This window comes from Desmodus rotundus, chromosome 5 (assembly GCF_022682495.2).
Source record: "Desmodus rotundus isolate HL8 chromosome 5, HLdesRot8A.1, whole genome shotgun sequence".
NCBI lineage: Eukaryota > Metazoa > Chordata > Mammalia > Chiroptera > Phyllostomidae > Desmodus > Desmodus rotundus.
In genome coordinates, this window is record NC_071391.1 from 125,553,873 (window position 1) to 125,579,639 (window position 25,767).

Sequence of the window (25,767 nt, forward strand, 5' to 3'; positions counted from 1 at the left end):
TTTACTTTGTTTCATCAGTTTTATTGGTCATATATCCAGAATTCATTATATAAATCTTTCAAAATAACTAGATTTTATAAGAATAGTTTATAATTCAGCTCTAAATGCACAAATACTTGACACAGGAAATCATTTTTACAAATACATATGGTTTCTTATAAGAATACTTTAATAAAATAAATCTCTATACATCATACAACAAATTTTATGCAGTTCATTTCTCCATTCAATCATTTCAAGATTTTCTATCATAGTATGTCCATCACATCCAATAAACCAAGTTACAGTTTGCTGCTCCGTGTCATTCTAAACTATTACTGAGATTTGACGCTGTTGGAGAGTTTTTAGGCTTCTTTTCTAATCTTTCCTGATCTGAAAGAATTCACATACTTAGGTTAGAAGAGGTCATTTACACAACACTCCCTCTAACGAGCACTTGACTCAGATTAATCACTGTGCTAGGTGAACCATCTGTTCAGTTTCCAGGTGAGCTACCAGAGCAGCGGCCGGCAGTTGTACCCCCACTGCATCGGGCAGAAGGGATAAACCCTGGTATTCCTAGGTTTCTCAACTGCAAAAACAAAACCCTAAAAGGAGTTAAATAGAAATATTAAGAAAGCTAAAACATTTGCTATTGATTAGAGAATGCTTTTAAATTCAAGGTCTCTCCCAGGTTGAAGAAGACAGAAAAGAAATAAAGTATGAGAATAAGGCAGTAGTTTTATAAAACACTGAAAAACCGAGAAAGGGTAATCACGTAGGCCAGTGGCGTATCACATCCAGAGTGCCAGAAGATACACATTCTGTGGCTAGCTGGACTCGATAGCTGACGTTTGTGTTTTGCTATGAATTTCAAATAGCTTCATCAATACTCACTTGCCCAAAGCAAGTAATCACTTAAGCCTGGGGAACTCTACAGAACACTGACCACGTTCACCTGGAGAGACAGGACTCACAGACGGAAACATCTGGCGTTAATTCCATTCCTTCACTGCTACTGAAAAGCGCGTCCACTTGGCAAAGCCTGTCTTACTTTTCAGGTGGCACGAACTAAAACCAAGAGACCAGCAGTATTCTGTAGTCGTGTTCCTGAGTTGAGTACTCATTATCCGATATCATTATCCGATATTCTTAAAAAGATTCTTTAATCAAGCCCTGTCCGACCAGACAATGTGTCCCATTTTGCTTCTCTTTTATTTCTCTTGACTTCTCTTCCTCACACCAGTGTAACATTTGCTACATTTTTACCAAAATACTTCAGCAGTAGTTGAAAATGAGTTATTCTGCGTTATCGAAGGTGTTCAATCACATTATAATGGATCACATTTGCATCGTAACTAGGAGATGGTCAAATGTCTACTGCAGGGACTTTGCAAATTCGGCATAGTCGATGTATCCATCATTGTTCTTGTCATCGTCTCTCAAAACACCGTCTATTAAGTTAATCAGTTCCTCTTCGCTCATCGGTGGCTCTTGTTCTTCCCCTTCCTGCAAAATTCAAATTAGACAATGAGTTGGCATTTTATTGGAAGTGCTCTGGTAATTTCGAAAATGTCCTAGCTTATACATATCCAAAAACTCCTTCAGTGAGTACGTGGCTTCTTCTAGGAACTCACAAACCATATATCCAATAGAGAGTCAATGCATAATGATCCAGTTTAGAAATTATATTTGCCAGTTAAAAGAAAAATACAAAGTCAGTCCTTGCTTATTTATGTTAAAAATTCTTTCCATCCTTTTCTATTCACAAAAGTCATACACGTTCATTGTAGGAAGATAGATCTGGCTTACACAGAATTATGTGTTTCAGATTCTGCGACCCACAGACCCATCCTCGAGAAAAGCTCACAGCTCTGGGCACCATTTGCCCTGGGAAAGTAAGAAGCAGTCCACTCCGGACCACACCTCGGGGTCAGAACAAGAGGAAGAAGGCACTGCCAACCAGAAGAACCTGTTAGGGTCTTTGAGGGGAAGGTATTTCTCCTGTTCCAGAGGCTCACTGTGCCCAGTGCTGACCTAATGCTGTTCACATCCCATACTGATTCCTCCTCTAGCCCCTCTCCCATGTCCACCCCCCGCTTCTTCTATAGCCACCACCACGCTCGCCTGCCAGGACCCTGAATCCGTTCTTCTCCCCGATGCCAGACTCCTCTCACCTCCATCAGTCGGCCTCCCACAGCACAGAGCTGCCCGAAGCACTGTTCTAGCATGCGGTTCTCCTGTACGGAGCTGTCAGCACTCCCCACTGCCTTCAAAGGAAGCTCAAACCTCCTCTCCTGGGCAGCCAATGTGATCGATCCTCCTCACCAACTTCGCCTCTCCCCCTCTATCTTGCAGTGTGGCAAAGCAGGACCAAGCAGGACCAGCCTTCCCTCTGAAGACCTAAGATCTCGAATTCCATTTCCTCCCCTCCAAAATCAGGTAATAACAATGCCTGCCCCTGCCTACTCACAGGCTGTTGCAAAGATCCAGTGAGATCTCTAACCTACGGAAGTGCTTTGTAAACTGCTTTGTTTGCAGGAGCGTACAAACCTTCGATGATTGCTGAGTCTCTCTGTCCCTTGGTTCTGATTTCCCACTCTTCTCAAATAAAATAACTTCTCCCCTGCTCTGTATTTTGAATATGGTCTGTCTTTTGGGCACTGGTTTGCAAACTCTGGTGTGTAACAGAAATGCCTATGGCACTTGTTAAAGACACAGGATCTGGGGCTTCTGCCTCAGCAGGTCACCCTCTGCGAGAAGGACCACTTAATAGGATAAGAGACAGAACAGAGTGGTGAGCAGAAAAAGGAGAAGCAGTAATATTGGTGCACAAAGACAGCACAGGTCATCAAGCCTGGGGACTGAAGTCCCAGAGGGAGGCCCCGTGCACCACTGCCTGACCTACCTCCTTATGGACATGAGTGATGGCTGTGGAGAGTTCTAGGCCGTCAAGCAAATTATTGCCGTCATAGTCATGCATTTTGAAATAATGGAGCTGCAGTTCTTGTGGGGACATCTCAGCCTCTGGTTTGTTGATGACGCCTTCTAGATGTTCCATGATGTGCCTGGAAACCAACAGTTAGACTCAGACCACCCGGCAGGGACGGTGGGCTCATGCTGAAACCTAAGGACTCTTGCAAGGCCAAGGTCTGAAAAGTCATCCATCGAACAAAAACAAACAGATACAGTGGCAGACCACGCGCAAGCACGGCAGGTACAGGCAAGGCCATGGAAGGAGCAGGGAATAAAATCAAACCCTGCCTCCATTATGCTGGCAAGATTATGGGTGTTTTTCTTCTTTATTACTAGATGTTGTTATATTTTTGAGGCTATCAATTTAAAAAAATTTTTTAAGCAATTCAAGAATAACAGCATAATATGTGAGGCTAACTGGCCCAAGAGAGAAGTTGCGACAAATGATTCAATGTTAGAATGTGCCAATAAAAAAAGAATCTTGTCAGACAGAGTCAAGAAACCGTAGCCCATCCCGATGCCACCACTGCGGCTGCACGTGTGTGCGCGTGCGTGTCTGGCTGCCTGCAGTGAGAGCCAGGATGGATTCCGGCAAGTCATGGATCCCACTGGGGCCTCAGGACCCCCCGCTGGTGATGACAACAAAAGGAACACCTGACTTACAGGTGGATGTAAGGAATCAATCTCATCCTTGAAAAATGTCAAGGAGCACAAATAGAAGGGAAGGAGACTGAAGGACCCATTGAAGCTGGCTGCAGCTGCAGAGGAAGGGGAGGCCCCGGCCCACGGCCTGGCTGAATACGTACTCTTGGTCGTGCACCGTGTTCTTATCCAGGCCCACGCTGCCAGGATGGGAAGAGCCGACCCTGGGCTCCTCGGCCCCGGTGCCTGGGGCACAAAAGGCCCAGAGCAGACAGCACAGGAAGGGGGTTCTGAGCAGCCGCTGAGATCTCATGGTCACCGGCACCTGGGAGGCGGGGAACACAGAAGATGAAGGCGGAACACCAGAGCTAAAGTCCTTTCAAGACTCAACGCAGTGTGCTCCTGAGAAACCTGATGAAGGAGCGGGGTCAGGGAAGAGAACATGTTAATCTGGCTCCAAGGCCACCGACAGCTTAAAGGGCTGTGAAGATTATTCCTGCGTACAAGAAACTTACAGTCTGGCCCTGGCTGGTGTGGCTCAGTGGATTGAGTGCCAGCCTGCGAACCAAAGGGTGGCCTGTTCGATTCCCTGTCAGGACACATGCCTGGGTTGTGGGCCAGGTCCCCAGTTGGGGGCATGTGAGAGGCAACCCCATACTGATGTTTCTCTCCCTCTCTTTCTTTCTCCCTCCTTTCCTCTCTTTCTATAAATAAATAAATAAAATCTTAAAAAATAAAGAAGAAGAAACTTACAGTCTGGTGAGAGAAATACTTCCTACTGAGAGTGCTAATAAAGGTAGAAATAAATTGTACTGAAGACAGACAAACCCACTGAGAGTTCACAGAAAGAAATTTCCTCTGGGTGAGGGAAAATCGGAGAAGGCTGACGGACATGGAGACACTTCGGCTGGGCCCGGATGGGTAAGTGTGCTGTGGACGTGCAGGGATGAAAGGGCTAAGGGAATGGTGTGAGCAGAGTGGCAGGTGCGGACCGTGGGAAAGAAACTCCAAGGGGTTTAGTTGCTCTGGAAACCAGAGGGTGTGAACTAGGCAGAACAGTGAACAATAGGCTGCAAAGGTTGACCAAGCAGTACTGAGTGTGACTTTGCCTTTGCAAGGTAAGCCAAGAGGACTGAAGTATCCTGAGGCTAATGGGAAGCCACTGAGGATTCCTGAATGCAAGGTGAGGTCAGAGCTTGTTTTCAGAATGGCTAATCTGGCAGCACAGCAGGGAAGGTATTTAGTGGAGCAAATACAGAAGCAAATACAGAAAACACAGAAGCAAATACAGAAAAAATCTTCAATTTAGTTGATGGAAGGAATGACGTAAGTTCAAGGCCATCACAGAGAAGATGACATTAAGCTCTTCTTTCATTTACAGGCCTGTGACAGAGGACAGTAACTTAACCGCTGTGAAAGAGCATTGGAAAGGAGAGGTACATAGAAATTAGGATTTTGCCCTGACTGGTGTGGCTCAGTGGATAGAGCACTGGCCTGCAAACCTAAAGGCTGCTGGTTCGATTCCCAGTCAGGGCACATGCCTGGGTTGTGGGCCAGGTTCCAGGTTGGCTGGGGGCCAACCGATCAATGTTTCTGTCACACACTGATGTTTCTCTCCCTCTATTTCTCTCTTCCTGCCCCTTGCTCTAAAAATAAATACACTAAAAAAAATTAAAAATAAAGAAATTAGGATTCCATCAAACACTCCCAGGTTTGGCTGGACCTGGAACTGCAGTCAACACCAGGAAGACGCAGTCAGCCACAGAGCAAGCTCCTTGAGGCCAGGAGCGCTTTGTTCCCATCAATATTCCCCACCAAGAATCAGGCAGGGCTCTACTAACTGTTCATTAAACTGAAAGTCCTGGTCCTTTCTGGGGCTCATGGACTGGCTTCAAGAAGGAAGGGGAAGGACAGCCCGGACTCCTGCACCCAACACAGACAGAGCCCTGACTTACACACTCACTGCCCCAAGGCAACAGTGCAGATTCTGCTGGACAGCAAGGGCCATGAGTTCTAAGCGGGCAACTGTAGCCACAGCCCCAAACCTAGAGCAGTAAAGAGAAAGCATCATGTACTGGCCATAACCTTACACGTGCTACACACAGAGCTCCGCTCCGACACTCCCTGCACCTGGGCTGGGAAGTGGACGTGTTGCAGCCCCCTCACCCATCCTGAAGGGTAGGACCCTGGAAAATGCCACCTTTTCCTAAGGTTTAGGAAACTTTCCCAAACCCACTTTGCCTATCAGTATAACCTCCCATGCCTCCTCCAAGGGGATAATAGTCACTAGGATGCATGACTTTTAGGGTGAAAAAGCAGCACCTAGTCTTACTACTGAAGAGGGGTATCATAATACAATTTGTCGAAATTAAAAATAGGAAAAGATGTTCAATACATACAGTTTATATCAAACAAAAAAGAACAGGATGTAGAAGTCTGTAACGCATAATTCACTTTAAAATTATCCAGACCCTGATGAGGCCACTGCCACTGGGCCTGGTACCAGAAAACAAGGTTTCAAGTTACTCTAAGCAGCGACTGCACAGGCCAAAAGGGAACAGAATGGCTCCTTAGAGTTCTGGGCCAGGAGGGATCGGAGAGAGAAGCCAGTTCCTCCCAGGCCCTTCAGACTCACTCGGCTCAGAGGCCTCTTTCTCCAGCAAGCCTTCTTTAATTCCAAGTCTGACTTAGGTGTCCTTCCCACGGGCTCCTGAGTGCTTCCCTTCAGAAGGGTCCTGTCCTTTGCTGACAACAGCTGTGAACGTGATCTTGATCAATGCCTGACTACTGCCTATGCCCCTTGCTGGACTGGGCACCGTGAGGGTGGGCACTGCATCTACATTCCTAGCATCAGACAGTGCCGGGCACGGAGGCTGCCAGGCACTGTCGTTAGACGGTGTGCCATGGTCTCTGGGGGATGTGGGGAGTCCCACTTTCACATACATGCTGCCAACTTTTGATGTCAATCTCATCGAGCACATAACTTTTTTTTGAGATATCTATCAGATAGTTGAGCTAAGTGATCACTCAACCCACGGCACTGTTTCCTGTAAGTACACGGTTGGAAACTTAGCATAGTATATTAAATTGGGGGGCGGGGGAGGATTCTATTCAAACAACACTAAAAATTGGCAGTGTAGTAACTATGGGTCCAAATGATCCCTTCTTCAAGGGAGGCAGAGTAAAGGCCAGAACCACTGGTACTGGATGCGCCCCGCCTTGGTTGGCTGTGGCAGCTTTCTAACTACAGGCTTGTACTGTGCTTCTCTGTACCGTGTTCTCCTCAACACGGAGGCAAGACACGCCACCAGCAAAAACATTACAACTCCCTGAGGGCTCAAATGATATGTAGCATTTTTTTAGCAGTAAAGTGTTTTGAATTAAGGAATGTACACAGTTTCTTAGACATGTTTTTGTACTTTGCACACTTAAGAGTATACCAGTATAGTGTACTCATAACTATTATATGCACTGGGAAACAAAAAAATTCATGACTCACTTGATTGCAAAATTTGCTTTACTGTGGTGGTCAGGAACCGAACCTGTAATATCTCCGAGGTGTGTCTGTATCAGAACACAACAAAAACCAACTGTGTGAACACAGAGCGGCAATGAACACAGGGAATCTGACTGCCACCTAACACTTTAAACAGTCACATTCAAAAAGAAACATAAGCAGTTCCCATTACCCCTTTGAACAAGTTGCATCACCCACAGTCCAACCCCTTAGCCCAAGGCCAGGGGCAAACAGCCAGGCAGATAAACTCCAGGAGTTCCTGACCTCACTGGCCTTCTTTGAGAAAATGTAAAAGTTAGGTTAGAGAAAACCTGAAGGAGGAGAGGTTTCTGAAAGAGGCCTCAGAATACAACCCACGCTTTGAGACCTCCTGCACAATCAGCCTCAGTCCCCAGAGCTACGCACCGGACTGCAGGCAGCAGTGAGCCTCCCGCAGAACTGGGACTGCGACAGGGTTCCCCTCGCTGCCCCAGCGTCCCCTTCCAGTCCCAGGGCATTTGCTCACACTGGTTCCACCTGTCTGTCATCCCTGTTCCCTCCAGGCTCAGTTCAAATATCACCTCTGGGTTCTTCCAGCCAAGATCAATTGTTCCCTCCTCAGACCTCTCACACTCATCTGGCCTTAAGATACACGACGGTCACATATTGTCCTTCTTTTGTTGTTCTCTTCTCCTCCCTCTCTGAGGGCTGGGAACCTATCTGTTCTGTCGCATTCCTACCCTACAAAATTTATCACAAAGTGCCGAGCTGACCTACAGACAGCTGACCTTCATGTCTGAGTCAGGGCAGTGGGTCTTGGCCATAGCTGAGTTGTTCCCTATCACAAAAGTTCTGGCCTAAGCTGGAAAAATGACTTTCCTTGGAGCCCTCCCACCAGTGACTTGGCCTGGCCCGCCCATCCCTCCCAGAATGTAGTTTGTCCTATCAGCACAGAATAGTCTGGAGCCAGCCTTTCTCCCATCCCGACCGCCGCAGCTGTTGGCAGCATTTCCCTCACACCAAGGGCCCTTGGTTAAGAATTCAGACTCAAAGCGGCCACACTCACCAACATCCAGACACCCGCTACACAGAGTCAATGCCAAAGAACAACTCTGAGCAGTACTTCCCCACTTAAAACTTCCCTGGGCCTGAACTGAGGACAAGAAAATAACTGAGTTCCCAGGCCAAAGAAACCTCTATATGGTTCGGGGGTTGAGAACAGATTCTGAAAGAGCAGATCAGGGAGCCCAAGGAGCTGCCATGTTTCCTTTAAACATTTAACTAACATATTCTTTATTTACTTTTTTTTTAATCCTCTCCTGAGCACATTTCTTTTCATTGCTTTTAGAGAAAGAGAGGAAGGACAGAAACATCAGTGTGAGAGAGATACACTGACTGGTTGTCTCCCACAGGCGCCTGGACTGGGAATTGAACCCGCAACCCTTTGGTCACCGCACAATGCTCCAACCAACTGAGCCACACTGGCCAGGGCATAACATAATCTTTCCTAATAGCCTGGTGCTGCCTAAAGAATTAAGGGTAGGACTGTGACTGAGACAAACTCCACTCACACAGATTACAGCCTGTGGACCAGTAAGACACACAACCCACACCTGAGGTCATTCATTAAGGATTAGAATTTTCTTCAACCAAAGGACAGCACCCGAGGCAGAGGGAACCTGGTGTAACAGACACCTGAGCCTAGAAAGAACCTAGTCCAACCCAGGAGCTAAAAAGGGTTCAATATGGTTGAAGACACATTACAGTGGAGGCTGATGAGTTAGAGTAAAACGACAGCAGGCCACGAAGGACCTTGCAAGCCCTGTTGGATAGCTTGGAAGAGCAGAGAATCCACTGAAAGGTGGGAAGAGGGAAGGGTGACATGATCAGATCTGCGCTTTAAGACCATCACTCTGGCTTCCCAGTACAAAACTACAGAGAAATCAACAAGGCATACATGGGCTCAGTCAGGAGTCTGCTGGGGTAGTCCAAAGAAGAGATGATGGTCGCCTGAACTAGCTACAACAGAGACTGGCAGTGTAGAAGTGGTCGTACCCGAGAAAGATTTGTGATGGATTCCATACGGGTGGTAAAGGAGCACAGGAGGTTGAGAATGACGCCGAGGTTCTGCCTGGGCACTGAGTGGATGGCGTGCCCATGACCGGATAGGAAATACAAGAGGAAATCTCCCTCCCTTGCCTTCCCACTTCCCCGGCACAGCCAGGTCAGGCTCTCCTGGCCAGACAGGACCAGTCTGTTGTCTCCTCCAAGGGCCGACGGGGACGGAGAGTGGGGGACACCACAGCAGACTGAGTCACGCCCCACGGCCGGTCCTTCAAAAGGGCAGACATCTGCCCGGCCGGGCCCCTCTGACTTCAAAGCCCCCAACAACCCGAAAGAAAGGCTCTGCTCCTAGACGGCTAAGCTTCCCGAGGTGGCTCGGGGTCGGAGACCCACACCTAGGCCGCAGAGGCCTCTCAACCTGAGCCCGAGGACCCGGGACCCCCGAGAGACACTGGGATTTCGCCCAGTTGCGGACCCCTGGGCGCCTCCCCACCGACCTCCTCCCCCAGGGTCGAGTCAAAGGACTCACAAGCCGCGGCCCGCACCTGGGAGGCTCCCGGGTTCACTCACCCTCGCTGCCCGCAACTACCCAGTTTTCTCAGACGCGAAACGTCCCAGCGTGAGCCTCGCCAGCCCCCGTCCTCAGAACGCTGTTTTCCCCGGCCCCGCCCCGCCCCAGGCCTGTGGTGCGCAAGCGCGCTCCCTTCTGCCCGCCCATTGGCGCCTTGTGACTCCGCCCCTGGCCAGAGCCCCTCGCGTACGGCTCGGGTAATTCCACGTGTAACGGGCTCCAGAGGGAGAGGCAGACGCAGTTCTGATTTCTGCTTCCGAAGTCAACAATCGCCTGGCGCCTGAGGTGATGGACCTGAACCTCCAGGGGCCTGGAAGGTTGCTAGGCCACGTCGGAAACTACCAGGAAAGCTGTCCCACGTGGGAGGTAGAGTGGCAAAAAACCGAGTGGGGCGGACCCTAAAGCTAGCTTCCAGCTCCGCCTCCATGTCCACTTTTACAGCAGTTTCTCCACCTGCAAATTGGAAAGAAAGATCATGGGAATCCTAATTCCTTTCCTAATGAAAGAGCTAAAGACGCCATAGCCAGCCTTGAATGCTGTGTTTCCAAAATGGGCCTACTTCCAGACTCTTTCTCCATTCCACAAGAGCCATCGTGGGCAATCCCTATTCACTCATATAGGAGTCCCCCCAAGGCAGTTCAGACACCACGTTACCTGTGCAGTTCGTGAAATGCTTGCACTTCTATCTCAATAGAAGACAAGCATTGAAAAAAAAAAGACCCATAAACATAAGAAACGAATACATAAGCCCTGCATAACCCTGCTCTTATTTATACCTTTGCCTCCATACAAGACTGTCATTCAGTGAATATCTGTTGACCAGATAGGTAAATGAATGTGAAAGTGCCATTAAAATTTTGTTTCTCCCATTTGTCTCCAGGAAGATACGTAATCATTTTTCATAAAAGTCTGGGTCCAGAAAGGGAGAAAAGGAAAGAAAGAAAGTGGTTAAGTAAGTAGATGGTCTCAGAACCCTTCCTGCAATTGGCTTGAGCAGATCAGTGCCTTGAAGGCTGGCCGAGGCAACTGCCATGGGCAGTGGTTCGTCCCTTCTTGCCTTCATGTGAGTTTGAAATCTGGCAATCCTACCCAGAGAAAAGTCCCAGGACCCCAAAGTTCCTGAAGAAACCCTATTAATCCAAGACCCCCTGTCCTCCCTTACTCTGAAGTTTGAGTTGGTTTGATAAAATTCATTTTCCAGCCCTGCATCTGCTATCCATCCATCTATTCTTCCACTTGCTCACTTGTTCAGTAATTCAGTAACATTTCTTGAGTACCTCCTCTGTACAAGGACAGCTGTTTTCAACCTTTTTCATCTCATGACACACATGAAGTAATTACTAAACTTCTGCAGCACCCTAAAAAATATATTTCTTGTCGACCTGACAAAAAATAGGTACAATTTTGATTCATTCACACAGATAGCTATTATTGTGTTGGCTGTTGTCATTTTTTAAAATTTGGTAATTGAAGGGAAAAGAGGCCAGTGCCCCCGACTAAGTAGTCAGGTATTGCATGTTTTAAAAATTCTTGCAGCACACCAGCTGAAAATTGCTGTACTAGGAGTTACTAGAGATATAAATACAAATAAGACATGGTTTCTTTCTCCAAGAAGCTCAGTGTCAAAAGAGGAAAAAAGAAAAGAAAAATAAATATAGATAAAACAAAAAGACAAAAAAAAAAAAACCAATGACAAAAGAAACAAAAAGCTCAGTATCTGATACCACTGCCTCTACTTCTGTGGATCTTATCCTATTCCCTCCCCCGAATCACTAAGTGCTCCCTCTCTAATAAACCGTTCCTATCGCCATGTAAGCTCGCCCTCTGGTTTCTTCCCTACCACACTGCCGAAACCGCAGTCTTCATGCAAATCCCGTGGCACCTTCTCCTTCTCTGTTCGCACTTGCCCTCTCAGCACCATGCATCACAGCCAATCACTCCCACTTTGAGACACTTTCTTCTCGTGTGTTCCGACACAGTACACTCCTCCTACCTCACTGTCTGTTCTTTTCTTGGATTCTTTTCACTGACTTCTCATCTTCTGCTCAACCTACAAATGTCAAAGCACCCAGGTTCTATCCTGACTTGCCTTCTCTTCTCTACCTACCCACTCTCCTTACATGATTGCATCCAGTCCTATGGTTTTAGGTGCCATTTCTAAGCAGATGACTCCAAAATTTGTATCTCTCATGATGACCTCTGCCTGTAAGCCCCAACTCCTCTAAGTAACTGCCTACTTGACATCTGCACGTGCCGGTCTAACTGGCATCACAAACTGAACTTGGTCCCTCAAATACTAAATTTCATCCCCAAACAAATACCTCTCAGTTTTGTCCATATGAGTGAATGTTACTGCTATCTTTTTAGTTGTTCAAACCAAAATGCTAGGAGTTCTCTCCCCGACCCACTAGGAGTTAACCCCCGGGGGACACACACACACACTCCCAGCTCTGTTGAGATATAATTGACATCCAACAAACCATCTGCCATCTGGACTACTATGAAAGCTTCCTAACTGACCTCCCTGCTTCCGATCTTGCCCCAGTCTAGTCCATAAGTGAGATGATATATTTGTTAAAGTCATTTATAGGTCAGGATTCTATAACTTGTAGCTGAACACACTTCTAACAGGCAAATCATTTGGTAACAGAAGTAAGGCACTGAAAACGCACTAAAATGTGTTATTGGCTAGCAAAGGGTTCAGGTAGCCAGTGGTGAAGACTCTATTCCATGCTGGAAAGTTGGAGGCCAACTTGTTAAGCAGCAGTGAAACTGTCAAACTGCTGTCACTTGCTGGATTTGGCCACATGCCAAAGTTTTACTGTAGGAGAAATCTCAGGAATGATATAGGATATTGGTGCATTTTTTTAAAAGTAGATTTCAGCAAAGTCCTTCAAGAAAGTGGCAAATCTATATTAGAGAGTTATAACTGACTTGAAAGCAGAGATTAAATAAGGTCTTAGTAAGAGAAGAACTCCTTACGTAAGGCTTACAAGCTGCATTGGCTGAGTCCCACAACTTGGAACCTTGCTAGGTTGAAAAAAATTGTTTTCTTTGTATACCCAAGCTGAAGCTGGAAGTGGAGACAGGCAGGAGGCAACTTTATCAGGAAATTAAGATTGAGGCCCAAGGTAGCAGCAGAAATGGACTATGGGTGGCCTCTCTCTACCTGCAGCTGTTGTTCTGAGTTGCCTCAACTGCAGTTGAGCACACAAAGGCCAGCCCCCAGAAGGCTTGCACAGTCTAATGCTTGGTGGCAGCCCAGTTTCCATTTCCGACTCCCTTGTCTTTCGACATCTCCACGATAAAGGCTAAAAAACGTTAATCTTTTTTGCGGGGAGATGGCCACGTGACACAATTCTGGGCAATGAGATGTAAGGGGAACTTGAGAAATCTTTTGCTCTTCTGATAAAAGAGACAAGTGATTGGTACAGACCTTTCCCCCTTTTCCAGCCCTGAACAGGGTACACATCACCTCAGAGTCCTCCTCAACCACGAAGGGAAGTCGGAGAATTCCGAAAGGCTGCCCCAGTGCTGTGGGGCTGCTGAACAGCGCCGAGAACTGCTTACCTCCAGTTCTCCTGCTATGGGGAGAGAACCATTTGTTGAAGCCACTCTAAAACAGTTACTTGCAGTTCAAAACATCCCTGAGTGATAAAGAAGTCAAACAAGATGGGGACTCAAATGTGAGCTGAATTTATCAATGCGAGGCTACTGGGGGCTTGGAGAACAGTTTTTGTGGAGTACTGAACAGCAGCTGAATGGCAATGGGTGAGGAGTGGCTGGTAGGTAAACAGTGGGTACGACAGGTACGCGCAAGTCTCTGAAGCACTAGCTGTGAGGGGACAGGAAAGTAGCAGAGAGGGACACGGGGAGGCAGGGAGTGTTGTCTATAAGGTAGAGGGCCTTGTGTATGTTTTAAATCCTTCCGGGAAAGAGCCAGCAAAAATAAGATTGAAGAAACAGTAGAGCGGACAAAATGGGAAGAATCAGGTTATTGAGGAAGCAGGAGAGAGTGGATACAAAGCCCAGATGGGGGTTAGCCTGAAATTTGGGAAGCATGACAACTTTCTGAGACTGCCATGTTTGGGGCAGGGGCGGGGAGCTTGAGTGGGTCAACATTGGAAATCTTCATGGTGTAACTGAGAAAACGAGCTGCCTAAAGGGGATAGAAGACCTTCTGGCCTGAGTTGAAGGCTCAGTTGAAATTGGAGATTGCTCATTTATAATGTTGCAGTCCGCATCATTAGTTGGCTGTATACAATGGTTAATGTGCATTTCTTGAATTTGAATTTGAAAAGTTTTTGTATCTAAGTTATATGTGGATATGCCTAGGGGGGAAAAATAGAACAGAAAGTTGCTTAATAAAAAACAAGTTCCTCTCTCTCAATCACCAACTCTTCCCTCTTGCTAGCTGCTGTTTAAGACCACACCAGGGTTGAATGGGGGGATGCACTGGAGAGTGGTTAGGGAAACGGGAAGTTCTTGCTTGACCCGGAGGGTAAGTTGGCTCTTGCACCCCAGCCCGCGCATTTGACTGATGTTTGGTGCTGATTCACTTACTCGCAGTGCTTTCATGTGCGCCCCCTGCTGGAGTCCTCCCTGCAGTTCCCTTGACTTGGGCAGCACCTCTTTCGGAAGGCTGCTGGCCCTTTCCCAATATCTAGTTTCCCCTGGCATTCCAGTGGATACTCTTTGGCCACAATCCCCTTCAAAATGGTCTCAAGCTGGTTCAAGGGCTCCTGACTTTGGCTGCATTCGAGCCAAGGTAGAGACCCCAGTTTCCTTGGGTGTTTTCCAAGCCCCATGGGGCCCAATATGGGACGTGAACAATGGAAAAGCAATACTCAGGGTGATGTCTGGAAAGATGGACCCCCAAGGAGTCCCTCCATCCGCAGGATAGTTCAGCAAAGGGAGGCGAGGGGACCCGGTGTGAGAGCAAAGCCCCCAGGGGAGACCTGGTGACTGGCGTGAAGAGAATGCAAAGTGGATCTGCCTGACAACCAGAGGCCAGGGTGGGACTCCAGACACTGGTAGCATGTGCAGAAAGCACAGGGGTGTCCTGTCCCGGGACATTTGACGTCAGAGCCATTCCTCACACTGCCCCTACTGTGTTCTGCCTCACGAGGGGGCTGACCGCAGTGGGTGGCATTTCCTAGCCTCCCCTGTCACCTCGCTTTCTACTGGCTAAGCTAGTAGAGGGCACCAATAAGAGATGAGAGGATGAAAGGAAGGAGCTGTTTCTACGGGCAGGGGAGACTCTCAGTTTTAGGAATTCCAGGTACTCAGATGAATTGAAATCCACCACGATTCCCCCATTCTAACTCCCAAAGTTCCATATGTTCTTAGTCCATGCCACAACTTTCTCATAAGAGACACGACTGGTTTGTAAATTCATCTCGCGTTGTAATAATATAGGTTCCCACAGTATCAGACATGGCCTCTAGATTTTAGCTGCTTATGTCCAGCAGCCCTAAGAGAAAAGAGATTTTTTTTTCAGGCAGTTTTTAGAGGCTCTGACTATGATCTTAGCAAAGAATTTAAAATTCTGAGTTGGTGATTTTAAAAAATTTATCACTTTAAAGCTCTCTTATGTTTGAAACCATCAAAACTAGCCAGCCAGACTTACATTGTGACCCCCATTCCCATCATATGACCCGTCACCATTCACAGAGGGTCTGGGGAGACACTCCAAGAGGTGCCTAGGCACAGGCAGTTTCCGAGATGACTTTCACAAGGAGGACTTTCGGGGCCTCCGTTCTCATATCACTCTCTGCTAAAGTGATCTGCCTGACAAGGACCTGCCTTAGAACTGTATGCCCTTTCCCAATCATGTTCCCTCCCCACTTTGAGGGGAACTTACATTTTGAATCTTAGTAAGATGCATTGCCCCAGGGCATAAAAAGCTCAGGATAACCCCAAAAGGGGCAATTCAAGATAATGATGTTCAGTAAAATCTGCTTTAATCAAGGGACTGAGGAAGGGCCCCGTATTTCTGTCTCCCCTATTCATATTTCTGATAAGGGTGAAAGGTGCTAAAAGAATTTTGGCTTCTGTTGAGATGTTCTAAATTCAGATATTCTGTAAACTGGGGTGATGAAAATGATGAGCACCTGTATTTAATGATTTCCCTTCTATCTTTGCTAGCAAAGAACGTATCACTCCTGATGAAAAGTCCCACAACTGCTGATTTTGTAAACTTCTAACTATATATACTTTGTCCCTGAAAAGTCAAATACATTGACGGGTCTTAGTATCCCTTTTGTCTCCCTCTCCTTCCAATCATGGTTTTGCTCGCATATTTTGACCTTAGTTATTTTGGATAAATATTCTGTTCTTCAGTCTAATTTTTGAAAGAACAATAAATTTATCAAAATATTTGATCACCCTGACATCCCATATCTCTTGAAGATGCTCCTTGATTTGTTTCTGTTGCTTAAGCACTTCCTTTAAAGGTATTTTCACTGGGGCAAATTGTGAGGCTTTGCATGCCTGAGAACATTTTTATTACTCTCTCTCATCAAAATGAAAATTTGGCTATATACAAAACTTCAGGTTCAAAGTTCTTTTCCCTCAGTACTTAAATAAGGAAATAAATATTTGATCATAAGAAAAGTTATGTGATCATGTAAAAATATAGAGGGAAAGGGCATTTAACAAAATTCATTGCTATTTCATGAAAAAGACTTTCTGCAAACTAGGAATAGAAGGATAGTCTCTCAAACCGATGAAGGGCACCTATTGAAAACCCACAGTTTATGTGCTTGTAGTGGAAGACGACGCTGCCCCCAACATCGAGAGCAGAGCAAGGATAGCCACCTTCAACACCCACCCATCCACCCTTCTATGAGAACTTCAAGCCATTGCGGAAAAAGGTGTAAAAGGCACACAAATTGGAAAGGAAAAGTAACAGTCTTTATTCACAGGTAACATGACCAGGCACGTAGAATATCCTAAAGAAACTACTAAAAAGCTACTAGAACTGTTAAGTAAATTTGTCAAGGCCATAGGCTACAGGTTAATATACAATAATCAATGGTATTTCTATAATGAATAACGAACACATGGAAAATGAAAACTTAAAAATACCATGACAATAGCAACCAAAACCATAAAATATTTAGGGATAAGTCTAATTAGTTTAAGCATGCTTTTAAAAATAGTCCGATAATTCTATCATTCCCAGTTGCGGTCTAGTCGGGCTGTGTGGCTACCCTTGGACGCTGTCAGAGCGTAACTTAGACATTTACTTATCTGCATGAGAACGGTACATGCACTTTATTGCAGAGAATAGTCCTTAGACTGCTGTCAATGAAAAGGGATTTTAAAAAAGAGGAGAAAAAACTAAAGACACTCTGAGGACAGTGAGTCTTGGGGTCTTTTTAGTTTGATATTTGGGTGGGTGAGAAGCTAGTGGACTTTTAGCAGAGTCTACTGTGGGACCTGTGCTCTTGAACAGGCTGCCGCACTCGGGTAAGCAAAGGAAACAATTTCAGTTACTGACAGACTCCCCCAATGACAAGGAGATTTTAGCTATGGAACGTTCACGCCGGGCTGATGTTAGGATGGTAAGCCAGGCCTGTACCACTTCCCGCAGAATTTCTCAACTCTTACCCACAGTGATTATTTCCTCCTGCATGTTACAATTTTAGATGATAACCTCATCTTCAGTGGAGCTTTGTCTATGGGAATCCTGTGTGGTCCAGGTGGAAGGTTTATTCCTTCAAAGAGATTTTATTATCTGCTTAATATCCATTTTAAGTTAATTTTTCAACTTGTGCATTCTGGGTTTCTATAGGTAGTGTAAGGTGGAACTCTAGACTGGAAAATGGGCAGACTCTAGTTATAAATTCTCAGGGACATTTTCTTTTTCCCCAATCAAAATGCTAGGCCGTGAGATACAGCTTTACTGTTTCCTTGTGCGTCTCTGCAGATTTTGTTTCTGGTTCATACTTTCACCCAACGTATAACCCTCTGAGAGTTCCAACTTTACCTGCAAGTATCAAGTCTATCTCCTTCTTGTTAACACGATGGCTCTTCTCCTGTTGCTATGTGTCTAAGACTCGAAGTCCGTGGGCCATGAGACCAGTAAGCCCCAAGGAAGCTTCGTATCAGCTCATCCAATGCTCCCTCTCCCATCTCCTAACTTAGCTCTCCCTTAATTTTCTGACCACTGAGGATTTTCCCTACTTTCTTGTGAGCTTAGCTTTTTAATAGAAAGCTCGCCTTATTTTTACCATCATTTTAAGATGTTTTGAAAGAAACAGAAATAAATATATTTATGGAACATATTCATATTCATGAAGAAAAACATATTCCAGAATATATTAAATATGAATGTTTTGAATTAGAATATCAGAGAAGAATATCTGGAAGAATATCTTGAATAAAAATATTCCATGTGATATTCATTTAAAAATACCTTAATAGTCACTGGATATTTTCAAGAGTACTCTAAGTTTTTGGTAAATTGCACATTTGGCAAATTGGGGGTAGCTTGGACATTGAACTCATTGATCCTTCCATGAACTGGCCTTTAGGAAGCTGGGCGGTTTCTATTCAGCTTTCAGTATTTTTTTTTTAAAGTGCGGGTCAGTTCAGGGCACTGTACTTGTTTTTTTTAGTAAAATGTTGACACATGCCTGCTCAGAACAAATTAACTTGATTATATCACCTATAAGGTGACTTCTCTCCTGCCTTCCCCCCAAATTCCCACTATTACAATCTGTTCTTCTCTAAGTAACATTAATAATTATTTTCTCTTCTTGGCTCAACATCTAACAGTTTTAATAACAATAAATGAAGGGGTAGATGAGTTGAATCAGTTGATCAATTTGAAAAGAATAGTAAGATTTTTAAATTTTATTTTTCACAGCAACACCTGTTGACCTATACCTGAAATTCTTATGATTATAAATATACCAAAGATCACAGTGATAGAAATAGAGAAAAGAAGGGAAGCAGCAAGAGAAGCATTTTTAAATGTATTGAGTATTATATCTCTTTTCAAAAAACAGTGCAGGAATTGAACATTGAAAAGAGCTGAGCTGTAGGACACAGACAATGTTAAAACTGGGTGCAGAGATGAAAGAACACGAATTGTAAGACCTGGCTGGCAGGGGAGGCTTCACCCAGTAGGTGAGAGTTGAGCTGGAACACCTGGGCTTTCAGTCACGAGACTGGGATATACAGAGGCCATTAGCTAAACAAACACAATAATCTATAAGTTCCAGCCAAGCTGTTCACATTATGAAAGCCTCTTCTTAGAGAGGGCACTTTCTATGATGACCATTTCTGCCTTTCTAGTGAGATTTAATTTACAAAACTTCCATTGACACGTCACTCTTTAGCATCATAGCCATTGCATGAACAGAGGTAGTTACTCATTCTGGCGTTTTTCCGGCCACAGTGTTTACTCCAAGTATTAGTTCAAACCCTCTGCGTAGTCATCGACTGATGCATTCATTCTTTGGAAGTGGTTAGGATAAGTGTTCCCAGGTCTATGGTGCGTGCACTCAAGGACCACGCTGGACATGAGAAAAGGAACACGTGAAAATTAAAAGGGACTTTGTTCGCCAGAGCATTCTTTTTCAGAAGAGGGTAAAGGTTTGAATGACAGACAATAATCCTTCTGGAAGAACTATCCCGAATGTTTATATGAACCTCTCTGTACTGATGGCTCATCCCTAGCGCTTGGAGGCAGAGTAGGGGACGAGGGGGATAAAGCAGGTCCATTTTAGATACTATCTTAGAGGTTTATTACCGGAATTGCCAAGATTTAAATAAACAACCCTTCCCCATCCAAGTTGAAGCAGGGAATTTATTGTAAAACACTACTGTGCAGTCTGTCTTACTTGTCTTACAACGTCCATGTAAACTTGCTCCGTATCTCACAAACCCTTTGGCCTTCATAAGCAGAACCTTCTCTCTGATGCTCCCAGTAGGTTGGAAAGCCCAATCCAGACGGGTCTATCAGAAGCATCTATTCCCTACACCTGCTCACGGGGTGGACATAGACAACATCTGCGTAACTGCTGGGTACCACACATGGGATGAGTGAGGGCCTGGGGCGGAGCGGAAGGCGCTGCAGTCCTGCAGTGAATTGTGCAGCCGCAGGCTCTCAGAGTCAGGCAGGGTGGCCACAGCTCCAAGTTTGCAGCCCCAGCCACAGGAGGAAGCCAGCAGCACCTCCCTGGGGCAGAGGTCCCTGTGTCAAGGGAGCAACTCCTCTACGCTGCCTTATTTTCCTCTCCCTCCTTTGTAATGGTTGTTTTATATACTTTTTTTGTGGCTTTTTCTCAATAAAAATGTTTTTTAAAAGATAGGAAAGAAAAACAAATGTTTTGAAAAGCAGATGGAACAAAGCTATTGATTAAGGCCTAAAACTGCTATAATCACTGAAGGGCAGACACTCAGGTGGCCTTAGGAATTGAGGGGGCAGCTTAAAATCAGACCAGCTCCAATGAGCTCTGAGCACTGGTGCCTTGGGCTGACTTCTCTCCCCCAGAATGGCAGCATCTGGGCAGAGAACCAGTACTGGCCAAGGCAGACAGGAAGCATGGGCCCCCTCTCTTGGGAGGGGACCATCGCAGCAGTCCCGCAAGATGACACAGAAGCCACCAAGGAGAAGCAGGAGTCACCTGGGGCCCCAGGGAACAGGAGAAAGTGGGATGATGGGAGGGAGGTCAGTGCATGGAGGGAGGTGCTGGTATCGGAACCAGGAAGTGGGTGGGTGGGGATGGGTCACCCAGGGCTCTCATCTCCCAGGCCTGGGAAAACCTTTAACATCCTAGGATTCTAAAATTAATATAACAAGTAATTACTATGTACTATGCACAAGCACAAAGAATTTATGGTTTTGAAGCTAGCCTTTGTAGGGCTTTGTCCCTTACCTAATTATTAGCCCCAGTTCTTCTGGCATCTGTTAAAGGGAAAGAATGACCATGGAGCCAGCCAGTCTACCGTATTGACAATCCACAACGACGTGAGACCTCGTGGCCAGAAATGTGATGAGCCAATAATCATGGTAACAAATAAAAGTTGATTCTGAATGTAAGGGTTGTGAGCCACATGACTACGGAAGTTTGGGAAGGAAGTTGTCATTCTGTACCACATCACACTGCTGGTAAGAGTGGATGAAAGAAGACTGTTGACTATGAATAAAGGTTTAAGTCATATTCAAATTTAGGAATTTTTTTTTAAAGATTTTATTTATTTTTAGAGAGGGGAAGGGAGGGAGAAAGAGGGAGAGAAACATCAATGTGTGGATGCCTCTCGCGCGCCCCCTGCTGGAGGAATCTGGCCCCCAACCCAGGCATGTGCCCTGACTAGGAATCAAACCGGTGACCCTTTGCTTTGCAAGCCGGCACTCAATCCACTGAGCCACACCAGGTAGGGCCAAATTTAGGATTTTTAAGGTTCCTATTGGGAACACAGGGCTCTGGGGCACCCCAAATGGCAAATACAATAGTATGAGAGAGGAGGCTGGAGTAGAAGGTGGGAAAGACATCTCATCAGGCTGTCTCCACCTCTGGATGGCCCCCTATCCATGGCCACTGTGACCACCAGTACAGATGAAGGTGACTGGATGGGAGCAAGGGGATGTTGTAATAACATACATAATACATCTTTGGGTCAGGGCACAGGAAGAACCAAACCCATCTACACCTGAACATGTTATGATGTTATGATGCTAACATAAATTTACTATTGCAGGAAACTCTTGCCCAGGATGGCACAAGTTGTAACTAACTTTTGTATTTTGCAGAAATTTCAAGAAGAAACCATTTAAATGAACTTTTCAACTTTTCAATAGATTGCATCTTTATTCTCTAAGACTTTTCTAAACCCTCGCCTCACCCTGCCCAGCAATTCTCAACTATCGTTCATGCTTCCTGCCCAGTTCTAAACATGCCCCATCACTGGAAGAGCCATCATAAAACAGACCCCACACTCCCAGCTTTGTCCCCCCATTCTAGATGCTGTTATGGTTCTACAGAGTACTGCCTTCCCTTAGTGTGATGGGGACAAGCTCAGCTTTGCATTATCACGAAGCTGTTTCCCTATTTTCATGGGGCCAGTCTGTAATCATTGAGACCCATCAAGATCCACGCGAGACCTCATCACCTCTGCAGTGCAAGGCCCCTGACTCAGAAACAGTTTGCCCCTCTGAGGGGTCTTTCAGACCACACCAGTGAGGGAGGAAAAGCCTGCTGCTTTAGGCCCAACGTCTGATTTATTTTTCTAATTGTTCTTTTTATTGATTTCCCCAAACATTGAGTCTACTTTGTGTCTTAGCAACAAGGAACACCTCTTAGGAATCCTTTGGTTATCTGACCATACTTTAAAGTCTTTTCTCCTCAGTGCATATCTGCCTTATTATTAACAAGGCTACTGCTTGTCAGTGTCCAACCTGGTCACGTGTTGTGGTGCATCTAGAAGAGGAAACTTACAGCGAAGAGGACAGGTGGCTGCCAATAAGTCCATCCCTAAGTGGTCGCAGGGACAAAGTTTGTCTCAGGCCACTATCAACACGTTATGAGAACTTTCCTCAGACTTGTTTTGTCTGTGAGTTTGATTCAGCAGCGATCTCTTGACACCCTCCATCCTGGGAACTGTAAATTCATCAGAACGTGGTTGGATAAGGCCTAACTGTGAGGTTGGGGGGCCCTGAGCCACAAGAGGCATAAGTATCTCTCAACCGACCATTCCCAGACTCAGTATAAACCTTAGTCCATGACTTCCTGGGGCCCAGCTTCTGTTTCTTACATGTACTTATGCAGTGGCCCAAATCTGTGCACTTATCTTTCTCAACAGCATCGACTCACTAAGGATAATTTAGAATTACAGTGGCTACTACACGGAGTTTCTGATAGAAGAAAGTTATTCACTCGAGAAGTGACTAGAATGAAAAGAGAACACAATTCCTAACATCCAATGATCTATATATTTTTTTAATTAGGTGAGAAATCATCCAAAAGAAATTGGATTTCAAAATTACTTCCTTAACAGATTCCTTGGCCAAAGCAAAAACAAACAAACAAAAAACCCAAAAAACAAATGTCAACAACTTAAAACTATCAGTCTTGTACATCCCCTCAAATCACAACTCAAACCTACTGTCGTCTTCCCCATCCTGTTACAGGGGGGATCTGGCCAGATCACTGGGCAGAGGGGAGGAAACCCTGAAGCGAACCAGAAAGTACTAGAGGCCGCGGGACTGAAATTGCAGCTGGCATGTGATAGATTTCCATACCCCTGGGTAAGGGTAAAGAAACTAAAGCAGTTTGTGATACAGCAGGAGGAAGCTTGCACAGGGTGTGTGCAGGCTGGAATGGTCACGACACTTACGTATGGTGGAGAATAACATGGTAACACATGGAGGGGCAGAGACGCTGTGCAAGCTGATGAGCATGATGGACGCTAGCCTGGAGTGGCTGGGAATTTAGATGCTTCTGCAGTGAAGGGGGTTTGGGGCCTGGACTTTTAAATGCAGGGCACCCGGACACTTGTCCTTCTGCCTCCCCTTGCTCACCCAGTTGGGTCCCAAGCATTCCCAGGCCAGTGGGCCCCAGAGACCACATGGTCTGGCAGCATCCTGGGTGACTGGCACTGTGCTGCATGGTCCCGCTCAGCCAGGCACATGGACGCACTTGCCAGCCTATGGCCAGAGGGGCAGGGGCAAGTGCTAGGCCAGTAGGCAGCATGGGGAAGGAAGGGCAGTGTGCAGCAAATAGGCCACCAGCACGCACAGACTCCAAAAGACACCTGAAGCCAGACTGTGACTGGGAGCCAGCTAAAATGCCTGGATGATTATGATGGGGCTGCCTGCATTTCCCAAAGGACAGTATTTTTAAATGGGAAAAGGAACTCAGGGCACAACCTAGGACTGGTCTGGCCTGGCAAAGGGTGGCAGGGTTGTTTTTCTTTGGGGGTTTTCAAGGGAATGGGCTCTAAGGCAGAAACCTGCCACTCTGTCAAAATTATGTAGCTTTTGAATAAATAACTCCTTTCCTTTTTCACCAAACCTCTGCCTCCAAGGCTTGCCTATTGGGCGGTGGGCAATAGAACCCCAAATGTTTTTTGGTAACAGTTCTATGTGCCTCCTTCTCCTGCTGCCCCGTCTCTCCCTTTGACCTATCCTCCCCTCCTGGGCAGCCAGATACACCAAATTTCACTTACCTCTTTAAGGTAAACCTCCTTCCACACAGAGAAAACCTCTTGTGGTAATTTTTAAGCTCCGATTTCATTCTGAGGTGTAAGATTCTTCAAGGCCTAGAAAAGACAGAGAACATCACAGAGGAATTTAGAATAGTTTGAGGGACATACAGTCTAGAGCATCCAGATACATACCGAATTCGTCTATATGTTAAGTAGGAATTCCAGATACAAAAAGTTCAATGAAAAAGTCAGAATTGGAAAACCTCCAGTGTGAGTTAAAAACCGTGAAGTGCATAGGAGGCCGTGGAGGTTTAGAAAAGCTGCAGGTGTCGGTCAAGCTCTTTGAGAAACTATCCTTTCTCTTTCCTGTGACGATAGATTGTGCTCTGATTCAGCTCTTTGAACCAAAAAAGGAGAAATCTGATGGGGACTTCAGGGAGAGGTTCTTCAATACCTAGGGGCAACATTCAGGAATAAATCCTGAAGCAGACTTGACCTTGGCTCTCCCTCTTATCTTTTTGTGAATGGCCTTATACCAAAGATAGGGAATGTATTATGCAAGCAAAAAGCAGAATGGGAAATAGTGCTATGGTCAGATCCCCAAAACCTTGAAACAGCTCTATATTGAAAGAGCTCTAGAACTAAGAAACAAAAAAAAAAAAAGGAAGAAAGAAAGGAAAAAAGTTTTCAATGAAGGTGTTCAATTTCCCATTCTACTCTGAAACCTGCAAGGAAACGTTTCTCTAAAAATTAAAGGACAACTTTACAACTTTTTGATTGATATGGGACAATAATACTAATCTTAAACTCAAGCACTATTATACAGCCTGTTCCTTGCAGTGAACAAACTACTCCGGTGATGCCCGTGCATCTGCCTAATAATCCTCAGCACAGCTTCTTCCAGCACCGACCCCTGGCCTTCACTGTCAGCCTTGAACCTTTAACCCAAGAAAGTTTTCTCCTTTGTGACACTACACTCATTAACTTAATAGCAAGGGATTTACTGTGTGAATGCTCTCCTGACGGCCTCTTCCTTCCAGTCCCAGAGGACCTACGTATTCCTAATGAGGTCCTGGCTAATTTGGATATTGATTTACCTGTACTTTTGTGTGCAGCTCAAGCACAGATTGAAGCTCTTTGTGGGCAAACAATTCTACTGATATTCTACCAGACTAAACCCATCAATGCTGGTCACTCCAGGACTGGGGTCTTGTCTCTGCAGGAAAAGAGCCACGACGGTACGTGTCCCACAGTACTGAGGAGCAGCTTGTCATAAGCTTAATCGTCACACGTGGCAGGGCTTCCCCTGCAAAGGCGTGTTCCACCCCACCACAACCCACAAATATAGGAGTCTCTGGGGGAAACAAGCAGCTGTTCCCCTCCAGTGAGTTCCCCAGAGTCCTGCAACCTGGGGGTAGGGCTGGCAAAGGACTGGAGAAAAGAGGGAGGAGGGGAGGTTTTCCTTTTTCCAAAAAGATGCCTCCTGCTTATCAGCTCTGCTTTTCTTTGCCTGCTCTGGGGCTGACTATGGGGAATGCCAGACCAGGGGTAAATCACAGGGTGCTCTCAGGCCACTCTCATCCTAAGGACATGCATAAATCACTCTCCTGGCAAAATGCGGTTCTGGTAACGAACCAAAAGCCAGCCAGAGGAGTTGACTGGAGTAGGCAAGGAGGAATGTATTGAGTACTGGTAAGTTCTAACTGTCAGAGCTGTCCTAATTTTCCTTCATCTGTCTCCTGGCTTCTGAGAGTCCAGAACAGACCCTGGTGCTCAGAGCAGCCTCCAAGATGAAGAAATCTTCCCTGCCAATCAAGGGGTGGAGATGCATTTGCCACCTGGAGAGGAGGGTATCCCCGGGGCATTGGGAGGGGTGGGG

At 45.9% G+C, this 25,767-nt stretch overlaps 1 protein-coding gene across 5 annotated transcripts; it reads right to left on the bottom strand.

Annotated features, from left to right (window-relative positions):
- Positions 1 to 23,934, bottom strand: MCFD2 (multiple coagulation factor deficiency 2, ER cargo receptor complex subunit). 5 transcript variants are annotated; one of them, XM_045189466.3, is made up of 6 exons: positions 9,728 to 9,806; positions 7,097 to 7,161; positions 5,553 to 5,642; positions 3,762 to 3,922; positions 2,888 to 3,047; positions 1 to 1,488 (listed from the first exon to the last, which is right to left on the bottom strand). In XM_045189466.3, exons 4-6 carry the CDS (start codon positions 3,908 to 3,910, stop codon positions 1,357 to 1,359), a joined length of 441 nt encoding a protein of 146 aa, XP_045045401.1. In that variant the 5' UTR covers positions 3,911 to 3,922; positions 5,553 to 5,642; positions 7,097 to 7,161; positions 9,728 to 9,806; the 3' UTR covers positions 1 to 1,356. The 5 variants fall into 5 exon arrangements, with proteins under 5 accessions (XP_045045401.1, XP_024408613.1, XP_045045402.1 ...); XM_024552845.4 differs by lacking the exon at positions 5,553 to 5,642 and having other exon boundaries at positions 9,728 to 9,808; XM_045189467.3 differs by lacking the exons at positions 5,553 to 5,642; positions 7,097 to 7,161; positions 9,728 to 9,806 and adding an exon at positions 23,910 to 23,934.
- Between the last annotated feature and the right edge of the window lie 1,833 nt (positions 23,935 to 25,767).